Source organism: Euprymna scolopes, chromosome 2 (assembly GCF_053919585.1).
Source record: "Euprymna scolopes isolate OS-2025 chromosome 2, ASM5391958v1, whole genome shotgun sequence".
Classification (NCBI taxonomy): Eukaryota; Metazoa; Mollusca; class Cephalopoda; order Sepiida; family Sepiolidae; genus Euprymna; species Euprymna scolopes.
In genome coordinates this window covers 121,147,219-121,170,605 of record NC_136483.1, presented here as the reverse complement: position 1 = coordinate 121,170,605, position 23,387 = coordinate 121,147,219, and the positions used below count along the sequence as shown (strand labels likewise).

The following is a 23,387-nucleotide window of genomic DNA, read 5'->3' as shown; positions in this document are numbered from 1 at the left end:
AAAACCACATAACAGGGGACGTGTCCGTATACGTACACTAAAACCACATAACAGGGGACGTGTCCGTATACGTACACTAAAACCATTTTTCAACGTCTTTTCAGTCTAATTAGGATTATAGATTAGAAACAGATTTCTGCTTTATTTTTGTTTGTGTATTGCTTAATCAATCGGTAATCTGTTGGGTCATCATACTAATAAAATCAAGTAATCTTCTTCATTAAGCCTCTTTATTCATCAGATTATCTTTGAGAGAATCATTAAGAAAAAAGTGATACTACAATGACACATAAACGTTTTTCTCACTTTTTTTTTGTTTCTGTTTTCTCACCCAACAAAATAAAACTCGAGGTGAGAGTGGTACGTTTTTCTTAAAGCATCGTATTTTAACGTCTGACTTTTGAAAATTATCTGTAATATAATAATACATGTTGTGTCTTTAGTTCGATCTCTCTGTCTCTATATAAATCGATATTCCTTTACCTGTAACACAAAATAGAGCAAGCGGTAGCATCAATCAGTGACAGATTGTTGAGGTATTGTTTATAAACAAAGTTGTTGGTAATTTATGGAGCAAAGAATAAAGTAGTCACGAAGTCATGTGTGCACTAGCACGAGTAACAATAAAACTCTCGACGTCCGTTCATACTTATCAGTTCTGATGTACACTATACAAAAAAATGAAGCATTCCGTTTAAAATTTAGTTAAAAAAACTATTATTTTTATTCATGTTGTTATGTTTGTGTATATATATATATTCGTATATATATATGCATATGTATATATATATATATATATATGTGTGTGTATATGTGTTCATATATGCGTATTTATATATGTGCTTTTCTATGCGTGTGGATTTACATGTATATATATATATATATATATATATATATATATATATATATATATGTATATATATATATGTATGTATGTATGTATGTATGTGTGCCGTAGCAGACCAGGGGAAGGCTCCGACACCAAGCGCCACTATTAGGGGTGTCAAAGTGCTCTCTGATCGTGATCACGATTACAGCGCACACGTATAGTTCAAAATAACATATTAACTAGGTGCCACCCTCGTTGGTATAACATTTAACAAATTGAAATTTGATTAAATATTTACTATTTAAAATTCAATTTCTATTGTCGGGTGAAAGAAAGTAAAACATCTCGTCCATAACTTTTATTCTTGATGAACTTACACAGCACAACTAAGAAAGTAGACACAAAGGCAATGAGGTAACGGCAATAGTAAAGAAGTGACAAATACAGATGATCGGTTAAAGACGATAAATATCGTGTTTTATTTACCATAAGGAATGGGTAAAACGGTAAATCAAAGGAAATCGTGTATCTGGATTGTTCGGAGCGCGAACGGACAACTCACTGGGTTGAAATTTGTGCGTATCTGAGATAGGATGGTGTGCTTCAGGTTGGTTCGGGTCGTGTACATGGGGCTCTGATATTAGAAACTGGTAGCCGGACGTCAACGGTGTACTGGACGTCGACGAGTGCTGGAACTGGAAGATGAGCGGCAATGAGCACCGGAAACTGGTAGCTGGACGTCAGTAGACATCGGAACTTGATATCTGGACGTCAGGAGGCACTGGAACTGGTAACTAGACATCGACGGGCACTGGAGCTGGTAACCGGACGTCAAGGGCCACTGGGGCTGGTGGTTGGAATCACTGTAGTTTCAGGAAACTGAAGGAATGAACTGGAACTGAAGTAGCAAGCTGTGAGGGAGAAGTCCCAGGAGGCAGGCAGCAGATAGTTTGTGATTCGTCCTTAAAAGACGGTTTGAATCGCATTAATAGTTTGGTAGTTAGCCCTTTTTAAACTAACTGCCAAACTACTGCTACCGAGTCCCTCGTTTGCTGGACTCGACAATTGGCCAAGCAGTCGTAGGTGGGTGGGCTTCTTCTGTTGAATTCTTCTCTACTAATGGAGAAGAAAACTCACAACAGCCAGATTGGATCGGTTGCAATTAATTAAAAGGTTTGTGCGAATCTAACGTTCTATGTTAAACAAACGGAGCGGTAACTTGGCACCGAGACAAATTCTACAGTGTCTGTTGTCAGCACAAGGAGAAGCTTCTCAAAACTAAAACTTATTTAAATGCTGTAACCTTGAAGAGTCGATAATAAAGAAACATATTTTCAAGAGTGTGTATACTATTCCTGTTTACCAGTAAAATTTATTGTTTTCAACATCCGAAAGAAAACATTTTCTCAATCTTTGAAACATCCCTTTCTTTGCAACATTTTCTCACGTCCTGGTTTCGTATAGGTTAACAATATTCTATCAAATACACTCTTAATTTCCCTTGTAAACATTGTTTTGGCTGGCGCCATCGAAGATGAAACTTTTATATTTGAGGTCATCCTATACTAAAATTCTTGAATGGCGTTTTCGGTGTACTTCTCGCTTTTTTAAGCATTGTTTTGAATGTATCCACGAACCGTTCGACCTGACCATTGCTTCTCGTATGGTCTGGCGTGTTCACTTTAAGAGTATGATGGAATATTTTTAATTCACTGGATATGAACTATGTTCCGTTGTCCGATGCAATACAGTCAACGACTCCGAACTGGGCGAAAAATTCATGTAAAAAAATCTAATGGTTACTTCTGTAATGATTTCTTACATTTTAATATTATCGGCCATTTTGAGAAACTGTCCCAGAAAAAAGATTGTTTGAAAACAAAAAGACATTGAACAGCCAACCTTCTTATCAACTCATGAAACGAAGCGAATAAAATAAAATAGAAGAGGATCAAGAGATGATAATAAAAATGAATGGGTGGAAAAACAAAATTACGAAAAAAAAGCGGAAATAAACAGTTAAAAAAAAAAGAATAGAAAAAAATAAACTGTGAGTTAACGATATTTTGTTCTATATTTAAATCTACACTAGCAAGAAAAAACGGTACTTATGCAATTTTGTTACCGCGATTTTCACGAGCGTTTCAGGGCAAATATCGAGCTGCTTAGCTAATTGAATACAAGTTAGCAGACGCTAAAAAGTTTCAATTAATTTATTTTATCCATACTTTAATAATGAATCTATAAACTTTGTTAACCCTACTACACAATTGACAACGAACCACGTCGAGAGAATGTGGAGGGAATCAAAGCAAAGAAACAAAAGCAAATGAGGGATCAATAGGGAATTATTAGAAAGCTACCTGACAGAGTTCATGTGGAGACAGAAATTCAAAGATCATTTCGCCTACATAATGAATCAGGTAGATCAATATTACCATCAACTTCCTTCTATTTGCTCTACGTCATCTTTTCTACTTTCGCGATTATCGTCTGCTTTTGCAGCAAAAGAAAATTTGCCAACAACCATACCTTCTACATTAAAAAAATCATAAAATGATAAAAACAAACAAACAAAAAACATAAACATGAATACTAACCATCGGAAAAAAATCAAGAAAAAACAAGAAAAAATTTATAACAACCCCCACTCCCCACCCAAAAAAATCAACAATTGCCCCCAAACAAAAATAAATTAAAAGAAAAGTTTTAATGAAAAGGTTTCATAAAAAGACATCTACAAAAAAATTTTTTTTCATATCTTGTTTAAATTATTCATGTCGTTTTCGTTTTCTTGTTAAAATAAAAGTTTAACATTACCAGTGGTGTTTTAATTTTCTCCTTAAGATATATTAGCAACTATTTTGATTTATTTGGGGTTTTGGTTTTCATCTCGTTTCAGCCTCGGTATATTCCGATTCTTCCCGATATCTGCCCAAAAACGCCCGGGAAAGTTCAGAAAAAATCGCGGTAACAAAACTGCATAAGTACCGAAAAACTTTTATGCTATTTTTACAGTTTTGTTTCATGATATCCAATTTGAAATCGACATTTTTGTAAAAGAAAAAGAATTTTTCGTCTATTCCATTTTTCATTCTGGTTTGTAGTTGTGTTTATATGAAACAAAAACAAACAAAAATAAATAAAATAGAGTGTTACAAAGTGGGGACGAAACAAATCCCAATAAATATTTTTATTAAATATTTTAACATTACATAAAACGCTATACTCCATCGTACTTTTATCTTTAAAAGCAAATGTTCACTTTCAGAACATTTAGATGCAAAACACGGAAATTCACAAAAGAATGTACCTTCGATATTATTATCCTAGAATGAATGTTTTCTTGGTTTCCTTGTGGCAATCTGGTCAATAATATTGCCAAAATCTATTTGTCTTGTAAGTTTATTTTCAATGGTCAGAACAGCCAGATCCGACAGTCTCGACTCGCTCATGGTTGACCGGAGGTAATTTTTTATGAGTTTCATTTTGGAGAAACTTCTTTCCCACGATGCCACAGAAACACATATTGTCAGAAGGAATTTTAGAGCCAGCGTAAGGTATGACAATGACTCAACGAAGTCCCACTTGGTGATAAACTGTAGGAATTGCAGTACAATCCAGTGTTTGGTTTCCTTCAAGTTTATTTCAGCTGCTTGTAGGTGTCGCGTTAAACGTGAAATTTCTAGACAAATGTTTTCTTCAGCTCATCATACACAACTGTGAGCTTGGCAACAGACAACTGTATTTCTTCCCTGTTGTCACAAATAATATGATCTGGCTGAACGGCAGAAAAAGTTAACAAATGTCATTCATTACCTTTACTCTGGTTTCTAATTCGATATCGAAACGGTCCAGACACTCTAACATTGCTTTCTTAGTGTCCTGTTGCAATGCCAATCCAGCATCTCTTGCCTCCTCTCCTAGCATTCCGTTTTTTTCTTCTGATTCTCTTCTATGTAGAGATATCAAGTTCTTCACATTTTGTAAGTGCTTCTTTGACGGTATTATCAACAACATTTGTACGCTGCTCTTCTAAAAAAACCTTGAACGTCCTTAGTTTGGTAGCAACCATGTCCATGGTAATACCTTAGTTTGGTAGCAACCATGTCCATGGTAATACCTTAGTTTGGTAGCAACCATGTCCATGGTAATACCTTAGTTTGGTAGCAACCATGTCCATGGTAATACCTTAGTTTGGTAGCAACCATGTCCATGGTAATACCTTAGTTTGGTAGCAACCATGTCCATGGTAATACCTTAGTTTGGTAGCAACCATGTCCATGGTAATACCTTAGTTTGGTAGCAACCATGTCCATGGTAATACCTTAGTTTGGTAGCAACCATGTCCATGGTAATACCTTAGTTTGGTAGCAACCATGTCCATGGTAATACCTTAGTTTGGTAGCAACCATGTCCATGGTAATACCTTAGTTCGGTAGCAACCATGTCCATGGTAATACCTTAGTTTGGTAGCAACCATGTCCATGGTAATACCTTAGTTCAGTAGCAACCATGTCCATGGTAATACCTTAGTTCGGTAGTAACCATTTCCATGGTAATACCTTAGTTCGGTAGCAACCATGTCCATGGTAATACCTTAGTTCGGTAGCAACCATGTCCATGGTTATACCTTAGTTTGGTAGCAACCATGTCCATGGTAATACCTTAGTTTGGTAGCAACCATGTCCATGGTAATACCTTAGTTTGGTAGCAACCATGTCCATGGTAATACCTTAGTTTGGTAGCAACCATGTCCATGGTAATACCTTAGTTTGGTAGCAACCATGTCCATGGTAATACCTTAGTTTGATAGCAACCATGTCCATGGTAATACCTTAGTTTGGTAGCAACCATGTCCATGGTAATACCTTAGTTTGGTAGCAACCATGTCCATGGTAATACCTTAGTTTGGTAGCAACCATGTCCATGGTAATACCTTAGTTTGGTAGCAACCATGTCCATGGTAATACCTTAGTTCGGTAGCAACCATGTCCATGGTAATACCTTAGTTTGGTAGCAACCATGTCCATGGTAATACCTTAGTTCGGTAGCAACCATGTCCATGGTAATACCTTTGTTCGGTAGCAACCATGTCCATGGTAATACCTTAGTTCGGTAGCAACCATGTCCATGGTAATACCTTAGTTTGGTAGCAACCATGTCCATGGTAATACCTTAGTTCGGTAGCAACCATGTCCAGGGTAATACCTTAGTACAGTAGCAACCATGTCCATGGTAATACCTTAGTTCGGTAGCAACCATGTCCATGGTAATACCTTAGTTTGGTAGCAACCATGTCCATGGTAATACCTTAGTTTGATAGCAACCATGTCCATGGTAATACCTTAGTTTGGTAGCAACCATGTCCATGGTAATACCTTAGTTTGGTAGCAACCATGTCCATGGTAATACCTTAGTTTGGTAGCAACCATGTCCATGGTAATACCTTAGTTTGGTAGCAACCATGTCCATGGTAATACCTTAGTTTGGTAGCAACCATGTCCATGGTAATACCTTAGTTTGGTAGCAACCATGTCCATGGTAATACCTTAGTTTGGTAGCAACCATGTCCATGGTAATACCTTAGTTTGATAGCAACCATGTCCATGGTAATACCTTAGTTTGGTAGCAACCATGTCCATGGTAATACCTTAGTTTGGTAGCAACCATGTCCATGGTAATACCTTAGTTTGGTAGCAACCATGTCCATGGTAATACCTTAGTTTGATAGCAACCATGTCCATGGTAATACCTTAGTTTGGTAGCAACCATGTCCATGGTAATACCTTAGTTTGGTAGCAACCATGTCCATGGTAATACCTTAGTTCGGTAGCAACCATGTCCATGGTAATACCTTAGTTTGGTAGCAACCATGTCCATGGTAATACCTTAGTTTGGTAGCAACCATGTCCATGGTAATACCTTAGTTTGGTAGCAACCATGTCCATGGTAATACCTTAGTTTGGTAGCAACCATGTCCATGGTAATACCTTAGTTTGGTAGCAACCATGTCCATGGTAATACCTTAGTTTGGTAGCAACCATGTCCATGGTAATACCTTAGTTTGGTAGCAACCATGTCCATGGTAATACCTTAGTTTGGTAGCAACCATGTCCATGGTAATACCTTAGTTTGATAGCAACCATGTCCATGGTAATACCTTAGTTTGGTAGCAACCATGTCCATGGTAATACCTTAGTTTGGTAGCAACCATGTCCATGGTAATACCTTAGTTTGGTAGCAACCATGTCCATGGTAATACCTTAGTTTGATAGCAACCATGTCCATGGTAATACCTTAGTTTGGTAGCAACCATGTCCATTGTTCTTATTGTAAAACGTCACTCCAGAATGACAAGAAAGCAATAAAAGAAAAGTCGCATATAGCTGGCAACAGATTGTGCTTTTTTTGTCTCGTCGCTTTCTTCGACATCACACAGAGCGTCAGTGTTAACTGGTTAAACCTTTGTATCACTGGCTTCACTGCATCAGCATGTGCACTCCAGCGAGTTGTGGACAATCTCTTCACTGTAAGACCTGTATACTTTACTAACACATCCCAGTGATGGGTCGACATAGCAAAAAAAAAGTCTATAGCGCCTCAAGACTTCCAAAAAATGTTACACAAGAGCAGTGGCGGCTCGTGCCTATGATTAGTGGTGGTGCTGTTTACAAAAAAATACTTGTTGTTTTGATATTGTGTAAAAATAAAACAAACATAAAAACATAATTTATACGTATGCACACGTATAAAAATACAATAACTTAAAGGAATCCTAAATAGATGTAAATATTTAAAATATTTTACTATTACATTCATTTGAAAGTAAACTTAATTTTTCTTGTTTTAGTTTGTGAGAAAAAATTGACAATTTTCTCCTGAATGACTGCTGAAGAACTTTTTTTTCAATTGAAAGCACTACAAGTGCATTTAATCTTTCGCAACCCTTGGTGTTCCTTAGAAAAGTTTTTATTCTTTTCAGAGCTGAAAAACACCGTTCTGCTTCTGATGTAGTCATGGGAATTGTCAAGATAATTTTTATGAGTTTTGTGATTTCACTAAGAACATCGTTTAAATTGTTTTCCAAAATAAATTTCAGGAGATCAATTACTTTGCAATATTCATGGATATCTGACATACTATAAAATATTTCTAGCTCAGTTTCAAGCTTTTCTTTGTCAATCATAGAATATGCTTCAGTTGTCAAGGATATCTCTTTTGTGGGTAGTTATTTCTTAAAACTCGCAAAGCTTTTCTTGTTAAACAATTTAGCAAGTATTAAATGTTTAGTTGAAGAATAGCTGTCCGTTATATCAACAGATATATAGCCACACATTACTTTAGCTTGGGCCTTGAGTGTTTGTGAAGGATTTTCACAGTATTTAGAGTTTCTTATCTCTAAAATAGCAGTTTGGAAATTTGTTATGTATTCATTGCCTTTATATATGCTAATTTCCCGAGATTGCATTTGATTATAAATAATTTCAACATGAGACATAATTTGATGAAATAGCTCAAACCAAAATATGAAATTTTCATCGTTCAAATATTTCAGAATTCCTGTCACTTTTGCAACGGTCTCATCTACATATGAATTTCAGTGAGACATTTTTTAATGCTTTAACATTTTCATGAACTCTGTTTATGATCCGTATGTTAAAGTTCCATCTTGTGGCGGATGAACGTGGAATGCTTACTTACAGATGCTTCTTGAGAGTGGACAGACGCTGTGGTGATCTAGAAACGAAAGTCGGAATAGCCAAAATGTTAGAGATAAATATTCTAGCATTTCGTGTAATGTTGGCTGCATTCCTCATTATTTAATTAAGTTGACGCGCAGTGAAATGTGCATTACTATAAACTGCTTTTATTTTCGCCTGAACACCAGCTTTTTTGACTTTCATGACATTTGCACCATCAAATATCTGAGCTATCAGTTTTTGTCGATTCCCTTGAAGGATTATATCTAATTGTTGTAGAATATATTTTGATATCCCATCAGCGGTTTGGGTTTTTGGAATAAAGAATCCCCAAAAGAATTCAAGTATTTTTTCATCCAAGACGTACCGTAAAACAATGATCATTTGTATATGTCCAGACACATCTGTTGTATCGTCAGCCATGACAGCTACAAAGGAAGCCTTGCTAATTTCTGCCCTTGTTTCATCATGGTATATTTGTAAAAGACAGTCAAGTATGTCATTCTGAATGGTCTTGGAAACACCTTTGAAGACACTACTGGTTTCTAAGTGATTCTTTAAATCTGGATCTAATTTAGATGCAAACTTTAATAATTCTCTAAATACACCTGGATTTACTGAATCATTTTTTTCATCATGTTCTCGTAAGGGACTTTCAAAGTTCCCACAAAAGAAAAACAATCTATTATTTTAGATAAAATTTCGCGGTTCTTCTTAACACTCATGTTATGATGATTGATTGAAAGTCTGTACGCCTCACTAAGTTTTTCTTTAATTTTTAAATTTTTTATTTCTATACTTTGTGGACCAGGCGCGAACGAAGACCCCACAATTTTAATGAACCACTGTTCTGCCAGATCAAACATACCCATTCCTGTGTCTCGATACCTCTTCTATCATTATATGTAATCAGTTTTTTTTTTTAAATAGTCAACCATATAGGAGCCTATTCGTGACCAGACACACACACACACGCACACACACACACACACACACACACACATATATATATATATATTTTAATATGTATGAATAAAAAATCAATACGAAAAATATATAAATGTTTATATCTTTTCTGCATTTATTTCCTGTGTGTTGACGTGTAGGAATACAAAAAGTATTTTGAAAAAAACAAGAATGTTTCCTCCAAAAGCACATATTTTCGACCGATCCTTCGATCTTCCTCAGTGCGAATGATAGAAAACATGAGTGAGCGGGCAGAGTAAGCAGCGGGAGGATGGGGCACGGGTATAGCCATTAAGGTAAAGATCTATTTGAATATGACCCTTCCAGCATTTTCGACTTGGAATGGTCAGCAACTTGTGTGGCCTCTATTCAAAATTAAGTCTTTCATAAAAATTTGAATTGGACACCCACGCATCCCACGAACATACTCCTATATGTGAACATACATGTATATACACTCGCGCACTACCACATATGGTTCTTCACGTACTCATACATACACAGCATACGCGCACCCACTTTAATGGACGTGTTCACATATACAGCTGGAGATTGATGAGCAGATTTGGATGATAAGCTGAATAGGTGTGAAGTGGAATCTCTTTTCCAAGAGTTTGGGTTTATTGTTGGTCTAGGTTGTCCGGATTGTCTGCACGTACGCACCCACCTACACGCACTCACACACACACGCGCGCGCGCACACACGCACACGCACACACACACACGTTTATTTATTTTTTTAAACGCTACTGTAGATTTTATTAATTGATATATACAAACATATAATGTTGGAAAAATAAATAAAATGAAGTGAAATAACTAAATAAACGGAGAATATTCTTTTGATCATCATTTACTTAATTTTTTCTATTCTTGTTGAAACATATTAAAATTTATTAAAGTATTCGGATTGTTCTTTTTCTTGCTTCTCCCACCCCTATGTATACTCCTATATGCACATATATACTCATACATACAGTAAGTGCTAGTTATAGGGTGAAAGCATTGTTTTTAAATTAGAAGCCATCACAAAAATTGGAAGCTCGATATGCCGGTTAGAGAAATCAGAGGTTAATAACGTTTAATGTTGGAAATGAAACTGAAAGATGCATTGCAATGATGAAACGAGGAGTTGAATAATAGTAAAAACAACAACAACAATAGCAATAATATTAGTAATAATAATAATAATAATAATAATAATAATATATATACACATACATATACACACATACACATATATATATACGTACAAATATATATATATATACATACATATACATACATATATATAGATTAGTGATAATAACAATAATAATAGTGATAATAATAATACTCATAATAACGCTGATAATAATAATAATAATAATAATAATAATAATAATAATAATAATAATAATAATAATCCTGTATATCTCCATAGAAGGGTACTATAATATATAGGGTTTGTGAGGGGGGATGGAGGGCGCACCCGTGTCTACACCTGTGCATTTGTGTGCGCACGTATGCGTACTTAGAAAATGGACTTATATATGTCGGAAATTAAAATGTGTGGAATCTGAAAAAGTAAAATAAAATAAAGTAAAAGGCCTTACGTAAACAAAAACTAACTTCTAGTGGGGGTGCTAAGCCGTTCTTCCACCGTGTATACTCACTCTGCCCTGTGCCTCGTGGGGAAATGTCTTTGGTGAGTTTCTATTTTTTATGAAAAGAGTACTCATTTAGCGGTCCCAAATCTTTATTTAGACCGAGGTGGGTGTTAAGTCTCAGAATGAGTTTCTTTTCATGTTGTCTTCTTTGTCTCTGTGTCCGAAAGTTGGAGACTGTAAGTACGCATTGCATATTGTCTATGCTGTGGTCTGGGAGGGTGTAGTGCATTGCTATTGTGTGCTGTGTGGATTTGTCCCTAATTGTTTGTTTGTGGTTGTTGAAACGTAAACGGAACTCTCGGCCTGTTTCCCCCACGTAATTGCCCTTTGTGCATCTAGTGCAATATATTATGTAAACTACATTGCGACTATCGCAAGTGAGCAGAGGGAGTGTAAATTGAGTCTTTGGTGGCTGTCTTCTTGCACTGAGTGGAAGCGTGTTGTATATGGTGTTGAGGGTGGGGGTCATGGTGCAGCTGTCTGAATACTTGTTTAAGGGGTTTGTGGAGTTTGTCTGTGTTATTGTTGTAATCAAATACCATTGGTATTTTGGGGGATGATGTGTTACATTTATATGTGAGTAAATTTATCCTGCTTCCATGTTCTGCTTTCCTAATTGATTCTTTAATTATTCTAAGGGGGTAATTCTTATAAAGGAAGTAGTTGGCCAGAATTCCTACTTGTTTTTCGTACTCGGTCGAATCTGAGAAGATTCGTTTGACACGTAGGCACTGGCTGTATATAATAGATTTTTTATGTTGATAGGGTGGCAACTATTAAAATTAAGGTAACCGTGGCCATCGTTGGGTTTGGTGTAGAGTGATGTGATGATGTGATTGTTTGTGATGTTTACTAAAACGTCTAAAAATGGGATGTGTGTGGTGGAGTGTTCATATATATATATATATATATATATATATATATATATATATATATATATATATATATATATAAGTTAAAAACATTTCTAACTAAAATGTATTTTAAAAATAAAATTTTCTTCGCTTTTCTATAGAAAAAAATGTAAATATTTTTTTATTCTGTAAAGTTTAAGTACTGCAAATAAATAGATTTCAAACCACTTAAAAACACAAACAAAATAAGCCATATAGGTGAAAAAATAACATTAGTTGCGTTGGTAGCTTTACAGCTAAAAAAAAATGTTTGGCATATTTTTGTCTGCTTAAATCGAATTTAAAAGTGTGAGCATTTTTTTTTTAAGGTGGAGATTTTATTTACAAAGACACGTTACACTTTTTAATAATAATCAAAACAAAACATTTGTAAACAAGCCTCTGAAAAAAAAATAATAATACAGGCGAAAACACGCAAACACCGTATTTCACGAGCGTTTGGAACTGCGAAAACGGCAGTTCCAAATTGGCTTTTATCGGTAGGTGTATCAGAAAGTGGCCATTAAAAATGATGATCAGAACTTTAATAATTCAACTTACTATTTTTCGAAGCTTATAACTACTTGAAAAATGTAATTCAAACTCTAATTTTTTTTTCAATTAAAGGAGCAAAGACCATTATTTTAAAAAAAATAACAGGTTTAATAACAAATTATGCAATATTTGTTTTTTAAAGCGGTTTTCTTTAAAAGAATATTAAGAAAATCAGCATATTTTGACTTGCTTATAAATATATAAATGCCAAAAACTCACTTACTTAAAAAAATATATATACTATTAAATGGGTAGTTCCATTCTTCATTGTTAAGAATTTATCCATATTTATATTTTAAATTCCATGTATTTTTTTTTTAAATAAAAGGATTTTTTAAAGCGAGGGTCGTAGAAAATCGCATTTGCGGCAAGCTTAAATAAATTTATCAAATATGGATTCGTCCAAGTCACATAAATAATGTCTCTTTTTTATTGCGTGTGTTAACCAAAATTAGTATTTTTCGTCCTCCGTAGTTAAAAAGAAACGCACATTCACTTATAAGTTTTCCCCTAAAACAAACAATCCACTTCATCGATTTTTTAAAAAATTTTTTAATGAAATACACGAGTTTTTGATTGATATATTTTAATACTTTTTTATCGACTGAATTTTTATATATTTTTTTAATATCTAAAAAAAGAAAACATTGAATGAAACAGAAAAATTTTCCGACAGTGTCCGGTATTTACTTAACGATATAAGCATAAAATGAGCTGTCATTTAAAAAAAAAATCAACGTGTTTTTTTTTTGTTTTTTTAAAAAAGGGGGTTACACTTTGGGCTTTACAGGTAAATTTAAAAAAAAAACTATTTTTTTGTTTTTTTTGTTTTAAATTAGAATATTTTCTTTATTGATCTTTAATCTTCAATTTGTGATATATACAACTTTGGTACATAAATTAATTATTAAAATTTTAATAGACATTTAAAAATTGGGAGGTGAATTTGAAAAAAAACGTTTGTCTAAAATATTATATTTGGTTTATTGGAAAGAGCATAAAATTTCACATTAACCCTGAACATATCGTAAAAATTGAACCAATAGAAAAACTTTGATATATTTTTAAAGTTTAAAAATTGAAAAATATTTAACTCGTAAAATTCAATTGATTTTATTACGTAAAAAAATAGCTGCATGAAGGCACGCCGGCATTTTGTAAACATTTTGTAAACACTATTTTTTTTAAACTAAAAAAATAATATTTCTATTATTTTTCAAACAACTTTAATAGTTTATTTTAGAAGTATATTCCATACAGAAAATAAACAACCCACTTTAAAAAGAGAAATTACGAATTTTTTCATATTTTATACGCAGTTTTCTGTTAGGGGTGTCAAAACTTCCTCCAAATTTATGATACACCTATTAGAGCGGGCATGCGCACAAGCGAACTTAACTAAGAATGTGGAACTGTGAATTTCGCAGCTCCAAGCAAAGTTTTACTTTTATGCTTATATGAGTATGGGGACAGTTATCGACATTAAGCTTCAGGATTATATATATATATATATATATATATATATATATATATATATATATATATATATATATATATATATATATATATATATATATAAAATTATTAATATGATATATTATCACATAGAAAGAAAAAATAAACGTATTTTTTTTAACGTGTATCGATAATATTAAGTAGAAATCACTTGGTGGTGCTGCAGTTCCACAGCTCCAGGCACAAGCCGCCACTGCACAAAAGAGATTGTTAGAAAACGAATGTTTCCCACAAAGGTTCTAAGAATGATTAGAACAAGGTACAAAACGGCCCTTGTATTAATGTCCTTGAACTTAACACCATGGATTCTGGCCATGCTTGCTTATCGTACCCATGACCGCGACAGAACTTAATATCTAGTCGTTTTCTAACATATTACTTGAACGAACATCACTCAGGAATAAGCTTAAGTGTTAGGTAGATGGCGAAACAAAAATAAATCGTAGTGGAACTTGAGTAGGCTATATATGTGGGCAACTCAATATAAATTTATTTACATTAGAATTGAAGACGACAGATTATAGTCAGCCGAGAAGCAGATAAATGGTATTATATTCCACAGGTGGACACTCCTTGGAAAGAAACTCTGAGAGTTTGTGCATTTTTCAGTATATCCAAGAAAATAATAAACAATAAATCGGTCTAAAAACAAATATATAGCAAAAAAATGTTATCGAAGGCAAGATAAGTTACTCTTATACTTTGTGGAAGAAGATATTTAATTTTACAAAAAAAAAAGAACAATTCGAACTTTCGCATTACATTAAGATAAAAATTTAAACACTAAACAAAAATGGCAATGTTCGTACGCAAGATGGCGGCTGCGAACGGATGTAAAAAATGGAACGGAACGCAAATTTTAACAAAGCGAAATAAGCGAATCGACTGTACAGCCTACCAAGAAAAAACAACTCGACTGCTGATGACAATAACGATGCCCGGAAAACTCGTTCCGGGAAAACTCGTTTCCGGAAAACCCGTACCCGGAAAACTCGTACCCCCCCCTTTTTACTAGGTAGGAAAACTGGTCCTTATTGAATAAATATCGATTGAAAACACATTTTATTACCGTTCTTGAAGGAGATATTGTTTTTAAAAGAGACTATGCACCCCCATAATATTTAAAAAAATATTTTAACCCTTGCTTAAAAAAAATAAACTTGATAACGAAGTTAAGATACGAAAAACGAAACCAAATATTTATTAAAAAATTACTCTAGTTTTAACACTTTTTGTGTCATTACGAAACAAAAATAAAGAAAGAAAACACGTATTATCAAAGAAAGCAATTATTTTATTTAGAAGAATTAATTCAGTTTAAATAATTCTTGTGTTATTACAAAACAACAAAAAAGAAAACACGGTCTTATGTAATTTTGGTACCGGGCTGAAATAATAACGTTATTATTTCGAAAGCCATTCTTAACATCGGGAGGGGAGGGTATCGTTTAAAAGACATTTCGGGGGCACTTATGCAGTACTTAAAAATATACAAATTTATTTTCTTTTGGAGGTGGGGGAGGCTCGTTTTAAAACTATATCTACCTCAGTATTTTCTTTCATTTTCGGACATTTTTTGTTCAAAATTGTTTACTAAGTAATGTCGAGTCAGACATTACTTGTTATTTCTTTTTAATTAAATAGACTCTTTAAAATAAGTTTAAACACCAAAAACTTACAAAGCTAGGTAGAAAACGAAAACTTAGAAAAATCAATTAATTTTTTAAAAACAATAAACATGTAAAAATATTTTTTAAAATATTATGGGATGTGCATTATTACCTAAAAATATACAAATCTATTTTCTTTTGGAGGGGGGATCGTTTTAAAACTATATCTACCTTAATATTTTCTTTAATTTTCTATTTTGGAGTAATTATCCTCCTAAGATGTGATCCTCTTATATCGGACATTTTTTGTTCATAAGTGTAACACTCGACATTACTTTTTTTTAACTAAATAAACTCTTTAAAATAAAATAAGTTGAAAGACCAAAAACTTTCAAAGGTAGGTAGAAAACTAAAAGTTAGAAAAATTAATTTATTTTTTTTTAAACAACAGTAAACAAGTAAAAATATTTTTTAAAAATATTATGGGATGTGTATTCTCTTTTAAAGACAATATCTTCTTCAAGAACGGCCATAAAATGTGTTTTCAATCGATATTTATTCAATAAAGGACCAGTTTTCCTACCTAGCAAAAGGGGACAAGTTTTCCGAGGTCGAGTTTTCCGGGTGCGAGTTTTCCGGGTACGAGTTTTCTGGAGACGAGTTTTCCTAAATTCAACAATAACTAATAATACGCCTGTTACTACTACTTTTAACTACTCTGTACTTGTTATGAATGTGTTAATAATGAAAATAAAAGAAGTGTGTAAAATTGTTGATAATAAATTAAAACACAAAAAAATTATCTAGTTAGGTAAAACAAAGTAACTTAGCTTGTCTCTGATAATATTTGTTTTTTGTTTATTTATTGTTTCATTCTGAAAAATTACCAAAAAATAAATTTGAAGGTATTGTGTAATTATTAAAAGAAACTATTTTATTTATTCAATGAATATATTTTTTATATTTGAAAATTAAAATATTATTAAAAATACAGTCTAGTTGAAACAAAAAAAAACATTTCTTAGTTATTTCATTTCGTTATTAACATATTCATAACAAGTACAGATTAGTTAAAATTAAATTAATTAAATGAGTTTGTTTTATAATACACATAGATACGAAAAAGTGATCAACAACAAATATATAGTAAATAAATGCTATCATAGGTAAGATAAGTCACTCTTCTACCTTTCTGAATAAGTTTTTTTGATTTTACTCACTTTAAAATGTTTAATTTATTTTTATTTTAATCGTGTCGAGCGTTAGGTGAGAATAAGAAAAAATGGCCGTTACTTGTAACAAGTGGCGGCTATTTTTATTTATTCTCACCTTACTCTCGACACGATTTGTTTTTCTCGGGCCAAATAAACATTTTAAAGTGATTAGAATCACTGAAAACTTATTCATAAATGTAGAATAGTGACTTATCTTGCCTTAAATAACATCTATTTATTATATATTTTTCGTACATATGTTTATTGTAAAACAAACACATAGCAATTAGAAAAAATAATTTCTATCAGTAGTCTAGGATTTTAATGCCTTATATTTCCCTGTACAGACGCATAAACTTAAACCAAAGAAGAAATGTCGCCAAAAAGTATTTTTTCGTAGAGGTGCAAAAAGCTTTGAAGTCACTAATTCCATTAATACCCACTTTATTTGACGCCAACACTTTGAAATTGTTAGAAGATTTTTTTCACACTTTTTTACCATCCCTTGTAAGGTTTACCAATGTTGGCTAGGAGACCCCGGGTATACATACATACATACATACATACATACATACATACATACACACACACATATGTATATATATATGTGTGTATATATATATATATATATATATATATATATATATATATATATGACTACTTCATTTAATCACAAATTAATATACGAAAATATAATTTTATGCGTAAAATTTCAGTTTTACTTCAACAGTGCTCAATACATAGGTAGAGTTAGGTAGTAAGTTAGGAAAATATATATGGCAATTAAGCTACAGAGAATATTCCGCGTTTAATTCTCGTGAGAATTCGTCAGACTTATGCGAGAATGAAACGCGAAATATTCTGTGTAGCTTAATTGCCATATATATTTTCATAACTTACTATATATAGTAACTATTATGATATCGGGTCTTCTTGATTGGATGGGTTTATCTGTTTGTATAGCCATGTCCCATAGGATTTTGTAACTTTCATTTTCAAGTACTGTTGCCAGTTTGTGCTTGTACCATTTCTCTGGGTGTTCAAGATGTAGCTGTCTGCATAATTCCCAGTGTACCCGCTACCCTATTTGATCTTGTCTATTTTTATATTCTTCTTTGGGGTAGTTTGCTGCATTCGCTTATTATGTGATTTATTGTTTCGTCCCTTTGCCACGGAGACTGTATTTGCTGTTTTCTTGTGTCTTGTCGACCCTTGCTTTTATATAGTTGGTTCTAATTGCAATATCTTGTGCGGCTTTTATTATGGATTCAGTTTCTTTATTTAAGTTTCCTTTTTGTAGCCATGTCCAGGTGTTTTCGTTAGTCTAATATTTTGTCACTCTTATAAATCGTCTGTATAGTTGTTTCTCTTTCCCCATTTTTCTTTTCTTATATTATCCCTCGTCTCTTTTTTCCGTCTTGTTTGTTTCGTTGGTGTCTCTTACTGCGGTAATTATTCTTTCTGTGTTCTGAATTATGGATTTTTCTAATACTTTTTTGTGTTATTTACACAGTCTTCTATGCAAACTAGCCATTTTCCCCCGTCTTTCCTTTTCACATAGAATCGGTCTTTGTCATCCTTTGGGTGTAGTGCATTGTGTATAGTCATGAGTTCCCTAGTCTTCTGGTCGAGATGCTTCAGTTCTTCTTTGGTCCAACCTATAAACGGTCCAGAATATCTTACAAGTGACACTACCCGTGTCTTTATACCTTTAATTAGGTTTTTACGGTATACTTTAGTTTCCAGTGTTTTTATTGTTCTTCAAAGATATTCCTTTGCAATTTTCTCTTTCATTTCTATTGCTTTGATGATGTCTGCTTCCAGAACTCCCAAGTATTTGTAGCTATTATGTTACCTAGTGCCCTCATCTTCTGTTTGTTGGGTAGTAACATACCTTCTGTTTTCTCTTTCTCGTGATTAGCGATGTGCACTTTTCTATACCGAATTCCATTCGGATGTCCTGGCTAAAGATTCTGGTTGTGTTTATTAGCGTCTCTAGTTTCTTTTTTTTTTCTTCTTTTTTTTTTCAAACAGTGTCAGGTCATCCATGTACATTAGGTGCTTCATTCTTTCATTTGTATTAGTGAACTTGTATTCGGTTTGGCATTTTCTTAGTATATTGTTCAGATGCATCATGGCTATGATAAACAGTAGTGGTGATAGTGAATCACCTTGGAAGACACCTCTTTGTATTTTAATCTCGGTTATTGTCTATTCAAATCTCGAAGTTCTTATTGCATTTTCTATCAAATTGATAATCTTGCCTGGTATTTTGCACATTCTCAGGAATTCTATTATTCAAGCTTGTGGGAGTCTGCCGTACGCTTTCTTGTAGTCGATCCGTGCCATTGATATATTCTTTTTTTCTCTCTATTTTTTACCTCCTTCGGGATCCTTTCTTTCTTTCCTTCCTGACATCCTTTCTGTTTCTCGGGGAATTAGTCTTTCATGTAGTGCTATGATTTTTAAAACCATTATTATTATTATTATTATTATTATTATTATTATTATTATTATTATTATTATTAGCATTAGCAATAAATCGCTGTATTACACACACTAGTACATTTCGTTCAGAGAGCATTTGGAAGTTTCCTTATTCTAAATTTGATAAAAATGATTTTGATTCGAGAAAATATCTAAAATTAACGGAGTCTTCAGAAGAACTTGAAATTTGGGTAATCTTGCCTCATTTGCGTCTAATGACTGAATCAAATTTAATGGAAATCTAAAATATTTGAATTTTCAAATGTGAATGTTCTCATGTTATATCAAATGCTGTTTTTTAAATACTACAAAAACTTAAATTTGAGGAATACTTATTAATTGATAGTTAAAATTGCACAAACTATCTGCATTTTTATGAAGAGCTTCTACCTGTATTTACCTTCTTTACATAAAACTAAAACTAAATATAACCCAAATTTGGACTCCTTGCACCGAGCAGCTAGTCCCAAAATTCATAATGATCTACCCGTTAGTTTATGAGTCCATACAAATATAAATAAATATGAACATAAAATATAAATATATAAACATACAAATATAAAAATATAAACATACAAATATAAAAATATATAAATATATAAATATAAAAATATAAGCATACAAATATAAATATATAAACATACAAATATAAATATATATAAACACAGAAATATATAAACATACAAATATAAATATATAAACACACAAATATAAATAAATATAAACACACAAATATAAATATATAAACATATAAATATAAAAATATAAACATACAACTATAAATATATAAACATACAAATATAAATATATATAAACACACAAATATATAAACACACAAATATAAATAAATATAAACACACAAATATAAATAAATATAAACACACAAATATAAATATATAAACATGCAAATATAAATATATAAACATACAAATATAAAAAATACATAAACATAAAAATATAAATATATAAACACACAAATATAAATATATAAACATACAAATATAAAAAATACATAAACATAAAAATATAAATATATAAACACACAAATATAAATATATAAACATACAAATATAAAAAATACATAAACATAAAAATATAAATATATAAACATAAAAATTTATTAACTAAAGATAAAACTGAAACATTTTGCAAAGACAAACTGTTTGGCCATTTTGTTCTGCATCGTGTGTTGGCTGTTATATAATTCCAAGAAACTGAAATTAGGTTTGTATTTTGGACGTGCGAACAGAACTATTCAGGTCACTTCTGTCCAAAGTACTACTTTTTGTGGGGAGGGGACTGGATTCTTCACATTAAAACATTAACTGGGGAGAGAGAGGTCCGAAACGAAAATGCAGTTCGACACTATTCTTTGAAAAAAAAAAACAATAAGTCGAATCATACATGTGAAACGCTTGAAAAATTTTCAGTTTTTAATATGGCTGCGTATCTAGGAGGGTGCGAAAGGGTGCCAGATTATTAACTTCTGTTCAATTTTCCAGAGTTTTGTCATTCACGTGATAAGCAAATGAAAGGATCATAAAAGTTTTATTCAGTTTACAAAAGTCTCTCCAGTTAACGAGTTTTTTTTTATATCAATAAAGAAACATAAACAAGTATTAATTGGGTTAATAAGAAAAGTATTTGCACAGCGTTTCGTATTTGAATTATATTATAGAAATTAGAAAGCTAAATAACGACGTGTGTTTGTGCTTTTCTCCCAAAATAAATTATATTATTATATTCAAACTACCTCTATATTATAACTTAACCAATTTTTTAAAAATTATTTTAGAAAGTGGTTGAGTCTACTTTGCAGTACTGAACCTATATAAACCATGTGACTTTGATCCATGGTGAGGTATGTGAAGTGTACTGCCGTGTAATTATTTGTGAAAGCGTTTCTTATTGGCTACTAGGTTGTTAATTTGCTGAAATTAACTTCAAAATGAAAAACATGTTTACAATAGAATTAGCTATAATTGCCATCTGTCTGTTAACAAAACAGCAATTCGGAGTAAACTACAGAATAGTTTAAATTTAAGAACGAATTAACAAAAATAAAAACAAAAATTATTTATACTAAATACAGTAATATTAAATTCTTTATAGATTCGTATGCTTTTAACATGTGAGAATTGCTTGAGAGACTTTTCATTTCCAAATTTTAGTTCGATGAAAGCTGTCTTATTGATACACGAAGAACAACAATGGCGCTAAACATAGGCAATTTAATGTGGGATTTTATTTGTTTGCAACTCACACTTAAGCGTTAGTAGTAGATTAAGTAATTTGTTTAGTATCTTTTCAGCATGAAATTCACCGAAATTGAGAGATCATCTCACCACCATCTTTCATCGAAATCAAATTCTAAAATATAAAATCTTACAAAAGTTTCCACACGTTAAAAGTATACTAGTCGATAGAAAATGTAATTCTACTTTGGTTTTTATAATTTATTTATAGTTTTTATTTTTATTATATTTTTTACGTGTTCTTAACATATTTTCTGGACTTTCAGCATAAATTCGAATGTAATGTTGGTCATAAGCCTCGGTGCTTATTTTAAAAGGATCTTCTTTTATTTTGTAAAATATTGTTCTAACTTGTTTTTCTATGATTTTAGTTGAATGTTTGATCTCTACGTTAAAATCAATGGAGATTTTTAGAATGCAACATCTTGTTTTCTTTTGCAAGTTGACTGCCTAATAGGATCGAATGTGATAGATCACATGCAGGTACACACTCAATTGAGAAATAGGATGAATTACTTTTTATTATTATTATTACCTGTGCGCGTAGAGCACCAAGTTGTCAGTATTTTACTAGTTTGTGGTTGTTAATTATTCCGAGTGAAAAAGGTTTCGATTTTGCTCCTAAACAACTAACAGTGATAAAAATTATTTTTCTGTTGATTAAAACGTTTAATGATTTGCTGTAAAGATTTTTTTAATTACACCGTCTGAATGACTGTATCAAAAATACCCGTTTTAATTTGTTTCCCCCACGAAAACAAAGTTAGACATAAGATAGATTTTTACATGGAAAATTTAACTCCTCAAAAAGACGTATATGGAATCAGGACAAAATAAAAATGGTTTGAAAGATAAAACATATACTACAATTGGATCCCACCTGAAGGTCAGGAGTGTGGAAATTTCATTAATTTCTTTTTTTGTTTTATACAAACACTGACTATTTTACATGATGTCATCTATGAATTTGGAAGGATTTATTTTAGACTTTTTTTTTAATTTGCTAAAAATATTATTATCGACACCAGATAAATATTAAATAATGGGAGTTCATAATCATTCCAAACAGAGGGTAACAGATATTATTATCACGGTTAAGAACAATAACATTTTTATACAAATGAATAAAAAGAAAAGAAAATATTTAACCAACCATCTTCGTCGTAATGATTCCAAACGTCCATAAATTGAGAAGCTTTGATTTTTTTGAAATCGCCAGTTGTCAAGTCTCTGTACTGTCTCAGATAATTGGCGCAATAGTTGATACTTTTATTACGGCTGATATCTATCGTACTTTGTCCGCTGTCGGCCATTTTGTATGCTTCCGTTTAAAACGTGTTTCTTCGCTCGTCGGAAGAAACCGTCTGCTTTTCTTCTCGTTTTGTTTGTGTGTATAGGTTGAGGGGGAGGGGAGGGGGTGAAGAGATCACTTTGGAATTATGGGATCACTTTTTTATGGATTGTTTTTGTTTGTTTATTTTGATTATTATTATTATTATTATTGTTATTAAGGTTATTTAATTTTTTATATTTTAATCATAAAAACTCGTTTAAAATTGTTTCTTTTTTTCGCCGCTTTTTAGTGTTTTGTTTTTGTTTTTAAATAATAACCATTTTATCTCAATTATTTTTTCTTTTTCTTTTTGGGCGCCTTCTTTTTTTTGGTGGGGGGTCAAAGCTGTTTTCTTCCCCTCTTTCCTTTCTTAATCCA

The 23,387-nt window shown here is 32.2% G+C and overlaps 1 protein-coding gene across 3 annotated transcripts in view; it reads right to left on the bottom strand.

Annotated features, from left to right (window-relative positions):
• Nucleotides 1-23,133, bottom strand: part of LOC145295734 (calbindin-32-like) — a 250,356-nt gene extending 227,223 nt beyond the window's left edge. For all 3 annotated transcript variants that reach the window (XR_013869885.1, XM_080141493.1, XM_080141492.1), the window contains exon 1: nt 22,830-23,133. Coding sequence is in view for 2 of the 3 variants with exons in the window: in XM_080141493.1 (XP_079997619.1) it covers nt 22,830-22,989 (160 nt within the window). In the remaining variant the exon portion in view is untranslated. The remainder of the gene's footprint in view (nt 1-22,829) is intronic.
• Between the last annotated feature and the right edge of the window lie 254 nt (nt 23,134-23,387).